Source organism: Momordica charantia (genome assembly GCF_013281855.1).
Source record: "Momordica charantia cultivar OHB3-1 chromosome 4 unlocalized genomic scaffold, Mcharantia_2.0 BLBB01000004.1, whole genome shotgun sequence".
In the NCBI taxonomy this organism is placed as follows: domain Eukaryota; kingdom Viridiplantae; phylum Streptophyta; class Magnoliopsida; order Cucurbitales; family Cucurbitaceae; genus Momordica; species Momordica charantia.
In genome coordinates, this window is record NW_028275162.1 from 1,776,242 (window position 1) to 1,798,173 (window position 21,932).

The following is a 21,932-nucleotide window of genomic DNA, read 5'->3' on the forward strand; positions in this document are numbered from 1 at the left end:
GTGTTTCAAAAAAAAAAAAAAAACTATTTCGATGAATGACGTTTGTAGTTGGCAATCCTTCGATTCCTAATATAATATATAGATATATACATTTTTGGAAATGATTCCTAATATAATATTATATTTTAGTTAAAAAGCTATTAAATATGAATTAATGATTCACAAGGTTTAGATTTTTAAATATTGGCTTGCATATGCTTTTGCTTCATGTGGCTAATAATTTATTAACAGATCTAATCTGAGTTCCATTATTGACCAATCATATATATAAAAAAATATGATAAATATATTTTTACTCTAATAATATATAATAATTAAATTTCAAACTTGGACACCTCTAACTTTTATGTACATATATATATACATATACACGTATATAATATGTATTAAATACTCCAAATCTATACATATGTTATTCCAAATGTTGGAGGTTCGAAAACTTCTAATTCCCACCTTCGTTGAATTAAAAATCCTAAATTTATCAATTTAATTTTTCTCTAATAATATATATGATTATGAAACTTTACATAGTTGGATTAAATTAAAACGATAGTGTATTTCGTAGGATTAACTAAAACTCAAACATAATGTGAAATTTATTTGTTTATTTTTTTTCTTTTTATGTAAATTAAAACTTTTTTTTATGTGATGTAAATTAAACTTTGATAATATATAAAAGTTAAAATACAATCGTCCCTAAATATTGCTGAAACTAATTTGGAGTATTCAAGATCGTAGACGGGAAAAAAAAATACAAAAACTAAATTTGAAACTTCTAAAAATTTGAAGCGTAGAAAATTTTTAATTTAGATTATGATGCGAAATAAGATATAAATTAAACAAGATAAAGCATAACGTAGTAATCATCTAAACCTACCCCATATGGGAAATGTTATATTCTAGAAAAATGAGATCCGGCAATCTCATATTTTATTATGGATGATATTTGACTCCTTGCTAAACCAATTTTGTCCCTGTTATTATTATTAACAACTGAGAAATAGGAATACAAAAATAGAAATTTTTTTCCTTATGAGTTGTAAAATTTTCAATGATATTGAGAATAAGATTTGATCCCAAATAAGAAGAATCAAGTATTTTCCAAAAAGTATTTGCCTTTGGAAAATACTTGACTTTCACTCTTAAATGGTAAGGACCAAATCTTATTCTCTACCATTTAAAAATTGACAATTCATTATTTAAAAAAAAATCTTTCTTCACGATTAAGGAGTCAAATATTATTGCAAAAGGATAAAAGTTGGCTCTTCATGACAACTTTGTCTTACCACCATAAAATATTTAATAACTAGGAGGGAGAAATGCAAACATAATTTAAAAAAAAATTAGTTGTTAAATATTTAATTAGAATAATTGGCTCTTCCAAATTTTGTCCCCAAAGAATTGACAACTAATTAATTTTTAATAAAAAATCTCTATTTTTTATTCTCTATCTTACTCGTCAAATATTAGTATGGTAAGAAAAAAATTGCCCAAGCAAGTAATTTCCAATATTTAATGGAACCAAATTTTAGCGGGCCCAAAACCTAGTTGGCATTGTTTCTTTTTTGTCAATAAATAGGAGGATCCTTACTTGGAGTTGGCAGAGCAAAACAATTTTCTTGGTTGTGGATGAATATGGAGTTGGGTGGAGACATCGCAGTTCCAAGTCACGAGCTCCTCGAAGCTCAAGCTCACATATGGAACCACATTTTCAACTTCATAAACTCCATGGCTCTCAAATGTGCAGTTCAATTAGGAATTCCAGATGCCATCCACCGCCATGGCCCCAACCCCATGCCCCTCTCTCAACTTGTTTCAGCCCTCCAACTTAGCCCTCAAAAGACCCAATACATATATCGTTTAATGCGTTTACTAACTCACTCGAGTTTCTTTGTAACGCACAAAATGATGACCAAAAATGGCGAAGAAGAAGCATATGTTTTGACCAATTCATCTCGTCTTCTCCTCAACGACAACCCTTCGGCCGTGACTCCTTTCTTGCTCTCCATGCTCGAACCCGCCCTCGTGGAGCCATGGCAGCTCCTTGCGGCCTGGCTCCAAAGTGAGGATCGAACGCCGTTTCATACAACTCATGGAATGCCGTTTTGGGAGTTTTTCAGCGAAAAGCCAAAAGATGGCGACGTTTTCAATGTAGCCATGGCGAGTGATGCAAGGCTGGTGATGAGTATTTTGTTGGACAAATATAAAGGTGTGTTTGAAGGAGTTGGGTCGCTTGTGGATGTGGGAGGTGGCACTGGAACTGTGGCCAAAGCCATTGCTAAAGCTTTCCCACAAATAGAATGTATTGTGTTTGATCTTCACCAAGTTGTGGGCAACTTGAAGGGAGAAGACAACTTGAAATATGTTGAAGGGAACATGTTTGAGGCTGTTCCTTCTGCTGATGCACTTCTATTGAAGGTACGTAAATTAAATTCTACTTTTTCTTGTTTACCTATATGTTTAAAGATGTTACTTTTTTAGTCATGTATCTAATAGTTAATTGTATGAGTAGAGCTAGGGGTGTACGATGGATTGGTCGGTGTCGGTTTTATGCTAAAATGGATATTGAAAATCGACATTTGATTTCAGTCGGTTGAAAACTTGTGATTTTTTTTTTTTTTTTGGCTTTGTACCAACCGGAATGCGAAAGGAGAACTAAGAGGGAGAGGAGAGGGAAAGTGAAAGAAAAAATGAGAGAGAAAAGTGAAGGGAGAGAAATTAAAGGTGAATGAAAAAAGAGGAATGGAGGAAAAGAAATGGAAGAGGGGAGGATATGAAGTAAAAAGGGGATCATGGGAGAATGGAAATTGAGTGGGGAGCTCTTAATGAGGGAGGAGAGAGAAAAAGAAGAAAATGGGAAAGAAAAGTTTTTTTTTTTTTAATTTTTTTACAACAAATGGAGCATGAGAGTTTGGATTTTCGATCTGGGTGATGCTCTTGACGAGAAAAAAAAGCTTTGATTTAGTGAATACCATAAATGCCATGTGATTGTCCATGGTGGCTGTTTTTCTAACACTTCAATCGATTGGTCGGGATAGTGCATTTTAGCCACTTCAACCGTATAGAGTTTTTAAAATAAAAAACTTGTTTTTATTTTTAAAATTTGACTAAAATCAAACGTGTGTAAAAAAGAAAAAGCGAAAAACATATTTAAGAAATTGTGAGATAATACACATAATTTTTAAATACAGAAAATTAAAAACAAAACAGTTAGGGTGTAAGAAAATTAAATTGAATGGATTAGGTTCAATTTAGTTTGGTTTTTAAGTTTTTTCCATTTCTTTTTCGCACCCTTACATCTATGGTCAAAAGAGTGATAAATTATATATTATGACAATAACAATATAGAATATATTTTTCCATCTTTCAATCATACATCTCATCTACAATAATGAGAATAATAGTCAACTGACGTACAAACAACATTCTAAATAATATTTTTTCCATTAACTTGTTTACTAGGAGTGTACATCGATCGGTCAAATTAGTTTTTAGGCTCAAATTGTGTCGGTCGGTTTTTAAAAATTGAAACCGACCAAACAGTTGGTTCGGTCAGTGTAAAATATATATATTTTATGGGTTGCGATTGGTTGTGTCGACCGTATGACATCGCGTTGAGATGGAGAGTGGAGAAAGAATGAGAGGTAAGAGAGAGGAGGCGACAAACAAAGAGAGTGGCAACTGGAAGACGACTGACTAAGATGAGATGTAGTTGTAGAGTGAGTCTGAGAGGCAAGTTGGAGGGAAGAAGAAAGAAAGAAACCTAATGGAGAGGAGGAGAGAGAAGAAAGAGAGAGAATGAAATTATTTAGATTGTGTGGGAAGAAAGGAGATTCGAGGGGAGAAATTTTAAAAATAAAATAATTCATTTAATATTAAATTTGAAATCTTTAACCTATTGGTTTCTCAAGAAGTGCTTCGTTTCTCAAGGTGGTAGTACGACAGAACAATAAATTTACTTTTCTTTATACATATATTTGAGCATCTGTCAATCGATTTTTATGATTTTTTGTGTATCTCGATCGATTTTACTGACTTTCGATTGATAAGGTGAAAATCGATTTCGATCGCCATCGATTTGGTCGGTTTTGATTGGTCAGATTGATTTTTCGGTCACTAGTGTACGCCCCACTACTTACAAACACATAGTTAAGTGGTTGTTGAACAAAAGAAAAAGGAAATATGTAAGGCAAAGTTGCAAATAGGTGGAATAAAATTCTCCTAATAATATATATGTGCTAACTTTATATATCACATTCATTAATTTATTTACTGTTTTTGTATCTTTCTCTAATATGTGCTTATAGGATCTAATATGTTCAATTGTGAAATGTTATATTTGTACATGTGTGAAAACAGTGGATATTACATGATTGGAATGACGAAGAATGCGTGGAGATACTTAAGAAATGTAAAGAGGCAATCACAAACAATGGAAAGAAAGGAAAAATGATTGTAATTGATATGGTGGTAGGCAATAAACAAGGAGACGACTCGATCGAGACTCAACTGTTCTTCGATATGTTGATGATGAATTTAGCAGGAGGCAAAGAGAGGGATGAAAAAGAGTGGGCTCAACTCATTAAAGAAGCCGGATTAAGTGGCTACAAGATCTTTCCAATTATGGGTTTAAGGTCTCTCATAGAGATCTATCCATAATAATCTCTAAATGTTTCGAGCGCGTGTTGGATTAAATTTAAAATACGCTCATAAATAATGTATGTGATAAGAGCGGAGTGTTGATCCAATTTAAAATATTTTCGTGAATAGATTATTTGACTTCTATAATTTGACAAATGTTGTGATAAGTATTGGTAATTACTTAATTTGTATAATATATTGAAAAACTTCATGTGAAAATGTCTGTTATTTGAAATGATTTGCACACCTAGCTCATGTTTTGTTATTTTAAAAAATTATTTATTGTGCAGGCGCCAAGCATTTTATAAATTTTGTTTGACTTTTCTACAAAGTAATCTTTGGATGAGATTTCAAAATCATCTTTGATTCACAAAAAAGACTTCATCTTGACTTTGCTATATCCAATCATATGGGTAATAAGCCCATTGCTAATTAAAATTTAAAATTTAATAGATATTATTATCAAGTCTAGCTTACCACAAAATGACTAGATTATTCCCCTAGTTGATAATAAATTAATAGTATTAAAAAAAATCATGTAGCTATTTTTTAGCACCTCAATTTGTAATTCGGAATAATTTTTAGTCTTATCGTGGTAGGGAAGATTTGTATCCTACTTTCCTTCACTTTACACGTATAACATGTTATTAAATTATTATTAAAAATAAAATATACAAATAAAGTGGACCACACCAAATTTTAAAAAGTATAAAATATCACATACAACACTCTCTCCCTCTTAAATTACTTTATTTCTCCCCTATTCTTACTTATACTTCTTCTAACAACTTTTCTCCTTTCTATAATTTTTTTTAAAGATCTTTTCACAACAATCTTCGGTTCACTTTCCTCTCTATATCTTCTGCCCTTTCTATGATGATTCATGATAACTCGACGAATCGCACGGTCATCGTGCCGGCGACGCATCATTCAAATTTCTGCCCTATCAACTTTCGATGGTAGGATAGTGGCCTACTGTCACGGGACAATTCCTGGAGTAGATTTTATCGCACTCCGTGCGGCCTAAGGACACCACCTTAGTACAGCCTCTTACTACACGCCTATGGTTCCTTCGTAAAATTATTGTGGAAATACATCATCACGATCCTCCTAACTCTCGTTGGCTGAGTGTTGACACAATACAACACATACACACGCAACGACAATCATACAAGAACCTCTTCCCGACCTTTATATACAAATTGTATATACAGGATACAAGAGACTCGACTCCAACTCCCTAGTTGAAGTCTTCCATCAAGACAGATATTGATGGACTAACGTTCTCTCTCATAAGGAACTCAACTCTCCCTAGAGGAACAACACCTCCTTTGGGGAGCCTACACTCTCTCGTGCCATTTAGGCTACAATTGGACACTCTAGGCTTGATTGGATTAACGTTGGATTAGATTGGATGCTTGAACATTCCTAAGCTCTTCATTTTATAGGCTAACCAGATGCTAAACTTAGGTGGTGCCACTCCACCACTAACACTCCTACAAATAGTGTTGGCTAAACACCAAATTTAGCCACCACTCGGGTCATCCTCCCACTAAGTCCACCATCCACCATTTTAGGAACATGAGACTATCCTTATGGAAGACCTATTCACGCTTGGATCGATTCCCCTACTTTGTGATGCTTGTAAGAAGTTCACCAATGCTTCAGCGTGGATGTTGCACACCAGCATGCTCGAACGCCTTCGTATGTCCATGTGTGTGCTGCTCTCGCACACACTGCCGCTCACATGCCTGTGTACGTTGTCGCCTGGCCGCACGCCTCTTGCGTGTGCCTGTGCGCGCTTGCCATCTCTTATGTGACTCGCCTACGTCTCCACCTGCGTGCGTGCATGTTGTGTCGTTGTGCGCACCCACCTACGCACACCTATACTTGGCCATCGCGACTTGGTCTCATGCTAGGCTGCTGCCTGCATGTATGGTGACACCAGCCGTCCAATAACACTTATGTACGTGCTCTGCATCCTGCTTCCCACACCGATTGCTGCACTACCTTGCTCCATCATTGAGTGTACCATCTGACAACACTCTGACATTGGCTTGTGTAAGGCCCGCTGAACCATGTCGTATGCTCAAGATCGGGGTCCTAACACCTTCTATGGTGGTGATGGGTGACGGAAAATTAGGGTTTGATTATGGAGAGGGAGTCTGAGAAACGGCTACCACATCCAAGGAAAGCGCAAATTACTCAATCTTGACATGGGGAGGTAGTGACAATAAATAATAATACCAGACTCTTTTAATCTGGTAATTGGAATGAGTACAATCTACATCCCTTAACGAGGATCAATTGGAGGGGAAGTCTGGTGTCAAAAACCGCGATAATTCTAGCTCAAATAGAGTATATTTAAGTTGTTGTAGTTAAAAAGCTCATAGTTGGACCTTGGGTTGGGTCGGTCGGTCCGTCTATGGTGAGCACCGACTGGCTCGTCCTTTCTGCTGGTGATGCGCTCCTGTCCTTAACTGGACGGGTCGTGCCTGCGACGCTGTTACTTTGACGAAATTAGAGTGTTCAAAGCAAGTCTATACTCAATATATATTAACGTGCACCTTCGGGTGCGATTCGGCACCTGCACGCTCCAAGCATTGGCTTGTAGGCTCTCCATTCGATCCGTCTTGAAACACGAACCAAAGAGGGTTCACTCTTTTCATCTAAATAATATTTGCAGTCAAAAAGTTGTATTTCTCATTTTCACATTGAAAGTTTTTTTTCTTTTTTTTCACTCTTTTTGTCTTATTCTTCGCAAAAAAGTGCGTAGCCTTAATTTATAGTTTTTCTTGTTTTTATATAATTAATGCTTACAAATTTGGAAGAGAAAATTCATGTAAACCTATTTAATTTTTTTATGTAATAGAAATTCATTAGAAATTAAGAAAGATAACTCAAACTGCATTCACACACTCAACAATAATCTGGGGGAGAAGCTCTAGCTATGTACCCCGCACGACTCGAACTTAAGGGGGGATGTTCTCCCTTTTCGACCACAATCCCACTATATCACCCGTCGTCGGTAGTAAATTTTACCCCTTTATAAATATATATATATTTTTATCTCTATTTCTAACCGATTGGAGGTATATGTAAATTACCGCTGAACTATGCTCGCTTTGACATCAATTTGATTGAGTTTATAAATATATATAAATTATAATCCATATTTTCTTACGCCTATGTCTTTTATTATTGTTAATTTTACTATTCCAATTCACGAAATTCATAATTCATTACAATCCTTCAGTTCTTATATATAAAATATTTTATTTTACTTAAAGCTATTAAATGAAGATAGATATGCAATTAATGACTTACATGACTTGGAGCTTTAAATATTTGGTTATACGGTCAATGTGTCTCATAGGTTTCAACAATAATGTTGATATTAACCATATAAAATTTTAAATATTAAGTTAATCTCTAAGTCTATGTGTATTAAATAATAATTGGGTATACGGAAGATCAACTGTGTTTGTGGATCTCGATTAGTTTCTTTGAAATAAATTAAGAAAGTCCATCAAATCTAACATCAAAGTTAGTTCAAAAGTAACCTAATATAATTTAATCATATACAGTTGATTTTTTTCCCTTTTTTTTTTTTTGAAACCACCACAGTTAGAAATTATTTAAAACAAACGATGGAAGGTGCATTCAGACCTACAACTTACATATAAGATTATTACTCGACCAATTAAATCGTGTTCTGATTGTTAAACTCTTCATCTTAATACTTCAGTTTATTTTGATTACTAATATAGAATTAACACAGTGAGAGTTCACATCACTGACTATAGATAACCACATAATCCTATATAGGAAAGTACAAAGTTTGACATCATGAATAATATTAGGATGAAATCACAAAAGTCTGATTAATTTGTTTACGAGAGTAACGATTTAGTCCATAACTCTGAGTTCGTAACTATTTACTTTTTATAATTTCAAATTAGTAACAATTGAGCTCTTGAGAACTTGTATGCAACATTAACATACAAGTAGTTTCAGGTGATTTATTACTGTCAGCCTTCAAAACCCTAGTTACTGTTCTTTATTCCCATAAATATAGAAAGACCTTATCTCACTTGGAAACTTGTCAAAGTTATCAAATTATGGATTTGGAGGGTGGAAACATGGAAGTAGTTTCAAGTGACGATCTCTTGGAAGCTCAAGCTCACATATGGAACCACATCTTCAGCTTCGTCGATTCCATGGCTCTCAATAGCGCCCTTCAACTGGGGATACCAGATGCCATCCACCACCATGGCCCCCCATCCCATGCCCCTCTCTCAACTTGTCTCTGCCCTCCAACTCGATCCTCCAAAGACACAATACATATACCGTTTAATGTGTATATTGGTTCACTCGGGCTTCTTCACGATACAAAAGGTAAGTAAAAACAACGGAGATGGAAAAGAAGAAGTGGAAGAAGAGGGATATGTTTTGACTCATTCATCTCGTCTTCTCTTAAAAGACAACCCTCTGACTCTTGCTACATTCGTGCTTTCTACCCACAAATCGTTCCTCTTTGAGCCATGGCGATTCCTACCGGCCTGGCTCCAAAGTGAGGATCCAACACCATTTGAAACAGCTCACGGAATGTCGTTTTGGGAGTATATGGGTCGTCATAAGACAAATGGTGAGGTTTTTAATGAAGCCATGGCTTGTGATGCGAGGTTGGTGATGAGTATTGTGTTGGACAAATGTAAAAGTGTGTTTGAAGGAGTTGGGTCGCTTGTGGATGTGGGAGGTGGCACTGGGACTGTGGCCAAAGCCATTGCTGAAGCTTTTCCAGAAATAGAATGTACTGTGTTTGATCTTTCCCAAGTTGTAGCTCGCTTGAAGGGAGAAGACAACTTGAAATATGTTGAAGGGGACATGTTTAAGGCTATTCCTTGTGCTGATGCACTTCTATTTAAGGTATATACGTACCTTACTTTTCTTTGTTTCCTTCTCCTTGATTACGAAGGACGATATCTTTGGGAGTAATTTTGACATAATTAAAATCACTCTATTTTCATAGTTCATATTTGGTAAGTTAAAAAAAAAAAAAATTACTTGACTCGAGCAATATTATCCTCACCACCATAAATTTTTAATAAGAGAGAAATGCAAAAAGGAGGAATTTTATATTTACCACCATTGAATGTTCGACAACTAAAAGAGGTAAATGCAAAACCATAGACTTTTTGTAAAAATCAATGAGTTGTCGATTTTGTAACGGTGGTAAGGATAATATTTGGTCATCACCGTTAAGGAGCCAAGTATTTTCTTTAAAAAATCGATTTATGAAAGTTTAAGATCAATTTAAATTGATTTTTAATATATCATTTGGATGGTAATTTTAAAAAGTCAATTATACTTCAATTTCCTTTGGTTAAATCATTTATTCTACCACCGTTCCTAAACATACTTTAAAAGAAATGTGAGTGGATCACTAACTAACTAGGAGGATATCATGGGTTGAGTTGAATCGGGATAGAAAGTTAAACATACTTTAAAAGAAATGTCAGCGGATCACTAACTAACTAGGAGGATATCATGGGTTGAGTTGAATCGGGATAGAAAGTTAAACATACTTTAAAAGAAATGTCAGTGGATCACTAACTAACTAGGAGGATATCATGGGTTGAGTTGAATCGGGATAGAAAGTCCAGTTAATTCTTATCAAGTAGACAACCTAACTCGATCCAACCCTATTTTTAGGTTGGGTTAGGTTGGATAACTGAATTGATTTGGGGGTGAGACAATGAGAGATGAACACGAGTACTTGGGACGAATGGCAACATGAGAGAGATAGAGAGATCATTCAACGAGAGAGAGTTTTAAGGAGAGAAATTGGTTTTGGGAAGCAAATGGAGTGAGTTTTGATTCAAAAAGTTGTGGATTTGGTGGGTATTTTGAATTTGTAATTCCCTTTTTAGTGAAATGGAAAAACTTCTATTGGGTTTCTCCGATTCAAATTTTTTAAGAGGAAGAGTTGGGGGAGGTCGAGGGCACACGGAAATGAGAGAAAAGGTGATTGAGATTATTAAGGATCCTACGTCGGAAAGAAAACCTAACCATTGTTAAAAAAAATATGTGCCCAAGAAATTAGAAATTGTTTCTTTACGTTTGAGCAAGTGATTAATTATATTATAGTTGCATTTATTATTTATAATTTTGGTATAAAGACTAATGTGAAAATATGATATTTGCATCTATTGTATGACAAACACAGTCTGTATTACATAATTGGAGTGATGAAGAATGTGTGAAGATATTGAAGAAATGCAAAGAAGCAATCCCAAGTGATGAGAAGAAAGGAAAAATAATTGTAATTGATACAGTGGTAGACAATAAAACAAAAGGTGACATGTTGAGTGAAACTCAACTATTTTTCGACATGTTGATGATGATTTTGGTAAATGGAAAAGAGAGAAACGAGAAAGAATGGGCTCAACTGTTCCATAAAGCTGGATTTGGTAACTACAAGATTTTCCCAATTTTGGATTTCAGGTCACTTATAGAAATCTATCCATAGTTTATCTCTGATCTTAAAATGTTTGATGAAGCTTTGAACTATTTTTATTGTATCTGTACAGTATTCTTGTAGTCAAAATTAGAAGCTATTCTACCGTCATTGTAATTTGGGAAGTGTAATAAGTTCCAAAAAACTGGATTAATGACTACAAGATATTCTCTTTTAGGCTTAAGATCTCTTTATAGAGATTTATCTATAATTGTCTCAACTATTTCGATGAATAAAGTGTTAATATTTACATGTGACACTTCTCAAAATATATATACACATATACCTATGATATCTTTTGACTTTGATTCTTATAACTCTATGGTAATGATACTATTACTAAAATATTTACTTTGACACATATTAAAAGAACTATGTCTCCGAAAGATAGTTTGGATGACTTGGGACATCAAAGAATAACCTTAAGGTATTGGGTTCAAGCCACATGGGACGCAACAGAGAGAAGAAAAAAGGAAAAATAGCATGGATAAAAATTAACGAGGACCAAACTGTCTAAAAGTTAAGGATCAAACTGACGCTTTTTAAACTTAGAAGCTAAATAGAAACTTACCATAAAATTCACAGACTTCTCCAATAAAAATTTAGATTATTTTGGTCAACTTTTCAACCAAAATTGGGGTGCACAGACACGTCCATGTGAGATGCAACTTTGGCGACAACCATTAAGGAAGAAGGAAGAAAAAAGGGTGGTGAAGAGATTTCTTTTCCGATAATACTTAGTTGTTTATTAGTTCAAATATTTATCTCTTATATATCTATATATTACCAATAATCTTTTTTTAGAAAAGGGGAGAAATAGAAAAATATTTTTTCTATTTTTCTTTTGTTAACAAAATTAAGTAGTTGTTAAATTTTTATAAGAGTGTATTGATCAAGACCAATAAGCATCAATATTATATTTTTGAGTGGTTAGGTTTGTGAGAATTACAAATAAAATTCAACTAAAATTAGCGGTCCATAGTATCTAAATAAGAAAATTTAGTAACGAGTATAACGGTCCTATTATTCCGAGGGAAAGAATAACTCATCTTTTCGACTAGAAAATTTCCAAATTTCTTAAATTTAAAGGCAATTTCTTATTTGATTATGTTCAACTCTATGTATTCCTCGAGATATAAAGTACATTGAAGGTATAGAAATGACTCTAACATTCAATCAGTAATTCTTCAATTTGTCAAGACCCACCTTCTATTAATAATTTTGGGAATCTCAATAAAAATTATCACTTAGATAGGATCAACTCTTTTTTTAATTTCGATAAGTGCAATTCTCTTGATCCCTCCATGATAAAAGGAGGGGATCCCAATTTTCTAAAGATAACTTGTGATTTTGCCCCCTTTTCAAGTTGTAATAAAGTTTTGTCCATTCTAGCGTTACAATGAAAAAAGAATCGGTGAGTTCAAAATAGACAATATCAAACCATTGTAAAGATGAAGAGTATCGGAAAAAAGTAATAGTAGACACGTACAACTATATTTGGGACACGTGTTGGGCAGCACTAACTTCCATCTTCCAATACTGCATGCAGCTGACTGCCAAGTTTTAATCTTTTCTAAGTCGAACAAAGATAGCTTAATTATTTAAAGCTCTTGGCGGCGGAGTTAATAATTAACTTGTATTTGGTTGTGAAACCATGGATTTGGAGCAGGGTGGAGAAACGGCAATAGATGAGATTCTTGAAGCTCAATCTCACATATGCAGCCACATCTTCAGCTTCATCAACCCCATGGCTCTCAAATGTGCAGTCCAATTAGGAATCCCAGACGCCATCCACCGCCATGGCCCCAACCCCATGCCCCTCTCTCAGCTCGTTTCAGCCCTCCAACTCAGCCCTCAAAAGACCCCTCACGTATACCGCTTGATGCGTCTTTTGGTTCACTTGGGTTTCTTTGTAATGCAAAAACTGAGCCAAAACGGCGAACAAGAGAAGGAAGAGGAGGGATATGTTCTGACCAATTCGTCTCGCTTTCTTCTCAAAGACAACCCTTTGACTCTGACTCCTTTCGTGCTCTCCATGCTCGACCCGGGCCTCGTCGAGCCATGGCGCTTCCTCTCGGCCTCGTTCCAAAGTAGTGATGATCATAGAACGGCATTTGATATGGCTCATGGAACACCCTTTTGGGAGTTCATGGCCAGTAGGCAAAAAGATAGTGATGTTTTTAATGCAGGCATGGCGAGTGATGCAAAGTTGGTGATTGGTGTTTTGTTGGAGAAATATAAAGGTGTTTTTGAAGGGCTTGGCTCGGTTGTTGATGTCGGAGGTGGCACTGGAGCTTTGGCCAAAGCCATTGCTGAGGCTTTTCCACAAATAGAATGCACTGTGTTGGATCTTCCCCAAGTTGTGGCTGACTTCAAAGGAAATGGGAAGAACAACTTGAATTATGTTGGAGGGGACATGTTTGAAGCCATTCCTCCTGCCAATGCACTTCTTTTGAAGGTATACTTGATTTTTTTCTCATACAAGCAAATTATTGCACGTCACTAAGAATTTTCGTTTTGCCGTTCTTGACGACGAAGAATTCTTCGTCTTCGTAGGGTACTTTTAGCGACATAATTGTTTGTCACAAAAAGTTTTGTCTGATTTGAGATTTTTTTAGACAAAATATTGGCGACGAAATTCATCGCAATAAGGTGCTTTTCGTGACTACTGTTGCATTTCTTCGTCAAAAGAATTTTGTTGTCAAAAATTATTGGAGGATAAGAGAACAAAACTTCTGGGATTTACTCGCAATAAGAGTACTTTTGAGGATGAAATTTAGTACGTGTATTTACTATATTTGTGTCAAAAACTTTTAGGATTTCGTCACAGAGTACTTTGACGACGAAATATAATACACGTATATATTATATTTATTTGTATATATTATATTTATTTGTATCGACAAAATGTAATATGTGTATATTATATGTGTGTGACAAATCAAACACAGTGGGTATTACATGATTGGAGCGATGAAGGATGCATAAAGATATTGAAGAAATGCAAAGAGGCAATCACAGAACATGGAAAGAAAGGGAAAGTGATGGTGATTGAAATGGTGGTAGGCAATAAGAAAATGGATGACAAGGTTGTTCAAACTCAACTATTCTTCGATATCTTGTTGATGACTATGTTGGTGGGTGGAAGAGAGCGAAGCGAGGAAGAGTGGGCTCAAATATTCTATGCCTCTGGATTTAGTGACTACAAAATATTTCCAATTCTGGGTTTAAGGTCTCTCATGGAGATTTACCCATAATTCCATAATGATGATGGATCAAGTTTCTAAATTTTAGTTTATGCATACGGTGTTTGTGATAAGTCTGTAAATTGAATAGTTAAATATTAAATTTTGTTCTGAATGTGTATTTGTTTTAAACGGTGATTTATTACTCATTGTTAGGGATAATTGCGCCTCTAGGAATAATCTTCGCAATTTTACTTGTCGTTTTAACCAAAAAGTCTTATATTATATTAATAGAAATATCGTACCTTATCTATATATCAGAGATGTTTTCTCTCCTTGGTTTTGGTCACGTTCTCCACGGTATTTAAAGAGAATATTGGTTAAAACTATAGATTTAGTTTATCAATGTTGATTGTTATATTGTGTCTAATATTTTAGAAATTGGGTTTTTTTACATTTAAGCAAGTGGTTATATTATGGTTATATTTATTATTTTTATTTTTGGTATAAAGACTAATGTGAGTGGTTATGTTATGGTTACATCTATTATTTGTATTTTTGATATAAAAACTAATGTGAAAATCTGATATTTGCGTCCATTGTGTGACAAATACCGTATTATCCAAATACTGAGAAGAAAGGAAAAGTAGTGTAATAAGCTACTAGTCACGATGAGTATGGTGTCTATAATTATTATAAATTATAATAACATATATACATGTCAAAGCGGAATTGACATATACCTCTAACCACTGATTGGAGTATCCACATAGTGGCTCATCTAAAAAAGAAAAATTGATTGAAACTCAATTATTTTTCGACATATTGATGATGGTTTTGAGAGAGAATGGCTTCAATTGTTCCATAAAGCTAGATTTATTGACTATAAAATCTTTCTAATTTTGGGTTTTAGGTCACTTATAGAAATTTATCCATAATTTATCCTTCTCAAAATGTTTGATGGAGCTTGAATTATTTTTATGTCTAAGTATTTAAGATAATATATGATAATTGTTGTAGTCAAAATTAAAAGCTATTAAGGGACTGTTAAGTCTTCAATGAGTTTAAATTAAGATTAATTAGCTTCCATTAAAATTAAGTCGAGTCCTTTGATTATGATAAATTAAATTTTTGAATTTTGAAAAATGTTTTTAATTAATTCTTAAATCAAATGTTTTGGAAATTTTAACTTTCTCATTAATTAAATTTATTTCTTTAAATTTATCCTTAGAAGTTCAAATTGTTTAGGAAACCTGGTGATTTAGAAACAAAAATCTGAAAATCAAGAAACTAATCTAGTTACTAACTAAATATTCAATTAAATTTAAAATAATATTAATTGCTATATTAACATATATATTATAAATTTTGTAGAATTATTAATTTATAAAATTATATATTTTATAAAATATTATATCCAACCTTTTTTTAGTTTTAACAAAAAAAATTAAAAATACAATGAGTTTCTAACCTGGTATGGTATATTTATCAAATTTTGTATCTTTCATTTTTACATTTCAAATTCAGAATTGAAAAATACTGAAATATAAAAAATGTTGTTTACAAAATTTAAATTTTCACGGTATGGATCACATAATTTGATAGGTATTCCCTGGATTACATACCAAACGGGCTGTAGTACACCTCTAAAATCATCTCCATCCTTCCGCCTCACTCACAAACCGTAGCACACATTTCCTCCCTTCAAAATTTTCAGCCGCCAGCCTCCATCTCAGCCCCTCAAAACTCCGGCAATTCACGAACAGCAAGCGACTGCATAAATCTGACGACCCACGACAGTGAGTGGTGGCGACACTCCTCATTATCTCTACTCTCTCTTTTATTCTGCTCTTCCCATATTTCATATCTCAACGAGTGAAAATCATCACAAATTGGGAGGAAATAATAATGTAGGGTTCCCGCTCTTATACCATGTTAATATTTAATGGGATTCTAACTCAAAATCGTTGGAAAATTTTTTCGTTTTATAGAAACTTGTGGTGTAGTTCTATATCCCTTCTAGTGAAGTTTCACTCCTTTGGTATTGCAACGACTCTGATTTTAGCTCGCTAGAATGGAAACCATCCAATTAGAAGAAACTTCCTCTTTGACTTTGAAATGGGAAGAGTAGCTCATTTATATTATAAAACATTGTTAGGTCCCTTATCTTTTTAACGTGGAATCTTTAACTTGTCCCTCTTCAAGATCATGGCTCTCTTGTTTCATCGAGGCCAAATCTCATTCCAGTCCAAAAATAGAATTCGACCAAGGTTGATAAGCCAAAAGAGTAATGATCTTAAGAGGTCTACATTGATAAGATAAGAGATCTAACAAAAGTTTATAATAGACATGGACTCTTCTCTCCTTTGTCAATTGATTTTGAGATGGACTTCGTGAATACTGATAAATGAGATAAAAAACCGTTGGAATATGTGGCGTTGGCGGAGCGCGGGGACAATAGAGTTTTGTACTTATTCGATTGTTCAAGAGTGAATTGAATGAAGTGAATAGACACGTCCGCTGTTAGGTTGACGAAGAATTTTCTGAATGGTTCATATTTCTACGGTCAGAGAGAGAGAAGAAGAAAGTTGCAGAGAGATTTCTCCTCTGTTTTGAAAAGAACAGTAATAAACACGTGTCCTCTATTAGGACACATGTTGTGCAACAGTAACTTCCAGTTCCATCTGCCAATACTGCATGCTGATGCAGCCAAGTTTTAATCTTTTCTAAACCGTAGAAAGATTTCTACTTTATAACGACTTGCAGAGTTGACGATTAACTTGTGTTGCTTGTGAAACCATGGATTTGGAGCAGGGTGAAGAAATGGCAGTAGATGAGATTCTTGAGGCTCAATCTCACATATGCAGCCACATCTTCAGCTTCATCAACCCCATGGCTCTCAAATGTGCAGTCCAATTAGGAATTCCAGATGCCATCCACAGCCATGGCCCCAACCCCATGCCCCTCTCTCAGCTTGTTTCAGCCCTCCAACTTAGCCCTCAAAAGACCCCTCACATATACCGCTTGATGCGTCTTTTAGTCCACTCGGGTTTCTTTGTAATGCACAAACTGAGCAGCCAAAATGGTGCAGAACAGAAAGAGGAAGAGGGATATGTTCTGACCAATTCGTCTCGTCTTTTTCTCAAAGACAACCCTTTGAATCTGGCTCCTTACCTGCTCTACATGTTCGAGCCATTTCGAGTGGAGCCATGGCAGTTCCTCTCGGCCTGGTTTCGAAGCGAGGATCGAACGCCGTTCGATACAGCTCATGGGATGTCGTTTTGGGAGTATATGGGGAGGAAGCCAAGAGATAGCGAGGTTTTTAATGCAGCCATGGCTAGTGATTCGAGGTTGGTGATGAGTGCTCTGATGGGCAAGTATAAAGGTGTGTTTGAAGGACTTGGCTCGCTGGTTGATGTGGGAGGTGGCATTGGAACTGTGGCCAAAGCCATTGCTGAGGCTTTTCCAAGCATAGAATGCAGTGTGTTTGATCTTCCCCAAGTTGTGGCTGACCTGAAAGGGGAAGGAAACCTGAAATATGTTGAAGGGGACATGTTTGAAGCTATTCCTCCTGCTGATGCACTTCTGTTGAAGGTATATTATGCTATATACTTGAGTGGCCACCATTTTTAATTTGATATATATATGCGTTAATTATCTGTGTGATATGTTGTGTTGCACAGGCTATATTGCATGACTGGAATGATGAAGAATGTTTGAAGATATTGAAGAAATGCAAAGAGGCAATCATGGTGAGTGGAAAAAAAGGGAAAGTAATTGTAATTGATGTGGTGGTAGAGGAGGAGAAAATGGAGGACAAGTTTGTTCAAACTCAATTATTCCTCGACATGAGCATGATGGCTGTGGTGGGTGGAAAAGAGAGAAATGAGAAAGAGTGGTCACAGCTCTTCTCCAAGGTTGGATTTAGAGACTACAAGATTTTTCCTATTCTGGGTTTAAAGTCTCTTATAGAGCTTTATCCTTGACACACACACATGCGATTACTCAAGGAGTAATCTTGTCCTGACATCATTTGGAGTAGTCTTGTCTTGAAATAATCTTAACGGTAAGAAGTAATCTTGTCCTAGAGTAATCTTGTCCTCATCATTTGGAGTAGTCTTGTCGTGAAGTAATCTTAACGACAAGCTTATCATTTGGTGTAGAAGGTGTAGAAGTAATCTTAACGGTAAGGAGTAGTCTTATCTTCCTGAAGTATAATCTTATCTAGGTCTTCCTGAAGTATAATCTTATCTAGGACAAAGATTTGGTTCCACCGTTAATGAACCTAAGTATTTTCCTATATATATGGTAAAACTTTTTTCTTTGTAGTGTTTATGACCTAAATCAATAAAGAGAACCGTTCTGGTTTACAAGCAAGCTGATGGAGAAGAAAATGCATTATTTATACCAGCAGTTGCATTAGAATGGCCCTTTGATTCAGCTTCCACAGGAAGAATTCAACAATGAAATACAATTGTAGACCGTGACAAACTGAAAGAAACCTAATACACAAGAAGAACCTTTATTTTACAAACTGATCTTCACAAACTGAGAGATGAAAAATGAACAAAAAAAACACAGCAGCATCCTCCACACGAGATGCTAAGCCTCTAAAAGCAGTTAACGACGATGGCGACGCATAACACTGGTCAGTTCTACATTCCAAAACAACCTTCAGTCTCTTCCATAAATGCAGAAGAGGGTGAAGGCAAACTACCAATCAGTAAAGGGATTGGATGCTGAAACTTCACTTTCTTGGGGTATAACAATCTGAATCTGAATCTGAATCTGAAGTATGTTACTTCATTGTTGTGATATGTCACCTTGGTGTATGTTTAATCTTCCATGACTAAGAATTCTAAAAAATAAAACTTCTGATTGACGAATGCTGATTCCAGAAGGAGAAAAAGATGGGTGCTCGTCAGCAAAGCTGTGCTTCAAAAGTAATCCATCTTCTTCCTTGGAAAAGTATCCAACTTCAGAATGAATCTGTTTAAGCACAATTTGTTGGTAACCATAAAAATCAGTGAAAACACAAACAGACATCTTTTCATGAAAGAATCGCGAATGAAAGCGTTGTTTACAAGAGGCAATTAATTATCATATCAACAAAAACATGTAAAATAAAGCAAGATCAATATATTTGTCAATCCCTAAGAAGAGGCCTGGGAGAGGGGAGGGCAGGATTGGTTGACTTGAACCGAAAGAACTTCAATGCAACATCCCAAAACTTGAAATAAATGTCAGTCTCTATGTTTAGTTTTACAAATAATTAATCAACCATCTCAAGCAAAAAAAAAGGCCAACATATCGACAAATATTTACCGCAACAAACTATCAAATACTGAAGGCAACCATGTTCTTTCAAGGGCGTCTTTTATAGTGTATACTTATTGAAGGCACCCATATTCTTTCAAGGGCGTCTTTTATAGTGTAACCTATGAAAATGTATAGTTCATCATACCATCTCTTCAAAATCCATAATTTTGTAAAAGAGAATGTTCCATGCATGCTTTAACTTAAATTATATTCAAGCATCTTGGATATCTCAAAAGCATCTTGGATATCTCAAACACAGGCATCTCATTCTCAGACTTCTTTATCTCAACATTTTTTTTTTTGAAGGTATGACCTATGAAAACATATAGTTCATCCTATCATCTCTTCAAAATCCATTTCTAGAGAATGTTCAATGCATATTCTAATTCATACTCAAGGATCCTGAATATCTCAAACACGGACAATCTCATTCTCAGACTTCTTGATTCTCAAACATAGGCATCTCATTCTAAGACTTCAGTCCCAAACATAGGCATCTCATTCTCAGAACATAGGCATCTAATTCTCAGACTTCTTGAAATTTTCACATTCTCAATTCCCAAATATGTAATAACAAACACCTCACAAGTAAATAACCATGTTGCATGCCAATTTGAATCGAATAATATCGCTTTTTCTCCCCCTTCCTGATGCAAGGCAATGAAACAATCAAACAAAAGTCCCAAAGCTGAACCCCTTTGCCCTGATACAAATACTCTGAATTCTTAAAAAGAATTTCATTCGAAGCAAAGTCACTGTTGAAGCAGCCAATATTTCCTTTTTCTAAGAGAACCTCACACGGTATTGGCCAACACTCGACCGCCTAAAATCAGAGACCAATAAAAGGAACGACTTATTCTATAACTTATTCATCAGTTTTTTCTAGGCATGAGATTAACATGGATTGATTCATCTTCACAAAGCCCTCCAAAATCAAGAGAATCTCGTAAAATTTAAAAAGCTATAGAAGATCGCATTGAAACCGTAAAAGGGCATCCAAAGGAGGCAACTCCATCCCTAAAATGACTCTAAACTACAATTATCTACACGTCTATGTCTCAGAAATCCCAACAAATTGATAAGGACATACAAGTTAAAATGGGTAGATATCCGAAAGAAACGTACCATCCGCTAGAACTCGGGCGATTCCCACTGGATCTTGGCCGATTCATCATCGGCCCCGCCCCACCGGCCCCTCCCATCCTCTCGTACCCACCCCCGGACTTGGGCCGCCCATCTTCGCCGTACCGGCTCGGAGGCCCGTAGTTCCCGTACTGCCTCTGATTCGCCTCCCTAGATCGGATCCCCACGTTCACAGGCCTCTCCTCCTTCCCGACGAAACCGGCCCTGAGATGGGGCGGAACAAATTTCTCCGGCTTATGCAACGTCACAGGCGGAGGAATCTCCTTGTCCTTCTCAGCGCTCGGAATCGGAGACGTACCGGTCCGACCGAGAGGGCGAAGAGAGATGGCGTCGGAATCGGATTGAGGGCGGGTGTGATCGGTGGGCGGGGATCGGGGTTGGGTCGGCGGCGAGGTGATGGGTTTGGGGGTTGGGCGGGTCAGGACGAGCATGCGGCCATGGGACTTGTTAGGGGAAGAAATGGAGGAATAGGTTGCAGAGGCGAAGGAGGAGGAAGGCGCGGAAGAGGGATTCTTAGCCCCGGGATTGTTGCCAGTTTTGGAATTGGAGGAGGAGAGATTCTTGTCGTAGATGTGATTGAAATTGATGGAGGAATACTTGTTGGTTTTTGCCATCCACCACCGCCAATTGAACACCAATGTTTGAAATTCGAGAGGATCTGGAGGAAGAAGAAAGAAGGAGAAACACGGGTTTTATAGTTGAATGGAACAAGAGTTGATTGGCAATGGCAATGGCAATGGCTATGGGGGGATGGGGATTATTGAAGGGAAGGCGTCGCCATCGTCAAAGGCAGATCATTGAATCAGGGCCTGGCTTCTGCTTCTGCCTTCGGCCATGCCCTATTGGTCTGCCTTCAATTTGGATATATACTGCCCATATACCTTTTTGACATGGCAATTCCCCCATTACAACAACAAAACTATTTTTAAAGATTTTTTATAAATAGTTTTTTTTCCTTGAATTTTTTTAATTATAATTTATAATTTGTATTCTCAACCATGATATTAATGGATTAAAATTATAAATTTGGTCTCTATGATTTTGGAGTAGTTGCTATTTGGTGTCGAAAAAATTAAATCCTAATACGCATTGACTTCCCATGTCCCTTTTAAGAGAGCATATCT

The 21,932-nt window shown here is 35.8% G+C and overlaps 5 protein-coding genes across 5 annotated transcripts; 4 read left to right on the plus strand and 1 right to left on the minus strand.

The window, feature by feature from the left end:
- The first annotated feature begins 1,590 nt into the window (after positions 1 to 1,590).
- Positions 1,591 to 4,876, plus strand: LOC111007572 (putative O-methyltransferase 3). The gene is made up of 2 exons (XM_022279979.2): positions 1,591 to 2,418; positions 4,360 to 4,876. Exons 1-2 carry the CDS (start codon positions 1,630 to 1,632, stop codon positions 4,657 to 4,659), a joined length of 1,089 nt encoding a protein of 362 aa, XP_022135671.1. The 5' UTR covers positions 1,591 to 1,629; the 3' UTR covers positions 4,660 to 4,876.
- A 4,311-nt stretch (positions 4,877 to 9,187) lies between these two features.
- Positions 9,188 to 11,393, plus strand: LOC111007865 (putative O-methyltransferase 3). Its single transcript, XM_088123070.1, has 2 exons — positions 9,188 to 9,570; positions 10,871 to 11,393. Exons 1-2 carry the CDS (start codon positions 9,250 to 9,252, stop codon positions 11,171 to 11,173), a joined length of 624 nt encoding a protein of 207 aa, XP_087979196.1. The 5' UTR covers positions 9,188 to 9,249; the 3' UTR covers positions 11,174 to 11,393.
- A 1,392-nt stretch (positions 11,394 to 12,785) lies between these two features.
- On the plus strand, positions 12,786 to 14,564 carry LOC111007812 (putative O-methyltransferase 3). Its single transcript, XM_022280313.2, has 2 exons — positions 12,786 to 13,619; positions 14,113 to 14,564. The coding sequence occupies exons 1-2, from the start codon at positions 12,816 to 12,818 to the stop codon at positions 14,416 to 14,418; spliced, it is 1,110 nt and encodes a 369-aa protein (XP_022136005.1). The 5' UTR covers positions 12,786 to 12,815; the 3' UTR covers positions 14,419 to 14,564.
- A 2,381-nt stretch (positions 14,565 to 16,945) lies between these two features.
- LOC111007626 (putative O-methyltransferase 3) lies at positions 16,946 to 18,723 on the plus strand. The gene is made up of 2 exons (XM_022280044.2): positions 16,946 to 17,940; positions 18,030 to 18,723. The coding sequence occupies exons 1-2, from the start codon at positions 17,146 to 17,148 to the stop codon at positions 18,330 to 18,332; spliced, it is 1,098 nt and encodes a 365-aa protein (XP_022135736.1). The 5' UTR covers positions 16,946 to 17,145; the 3' UTR covers positions 18,333 to 18,723.
- Positions 18,724 to 18,760: 37 nt separating this feature from the next.
- Positions 18,761 to 21,674, minus strand: LOC111007627 (proteophosphoglycan-like protein). The gene is made up of 2 exons (XM_022280045.2): positions 20,791 to 21,674; positions 18,761 to 19,335 (listed from the first exon to the last, which is right to left on the minus strand). Coding segments are annotated over exons 1-2 (633 nt in total). The 5' UTR covers positions 21,423 to 21,674; the 3' UTR covers positions 18,761 to 19,334.
- Between the last annotated feature and the right edge of the window lie 258 nt (positions 21,675 to 21,932).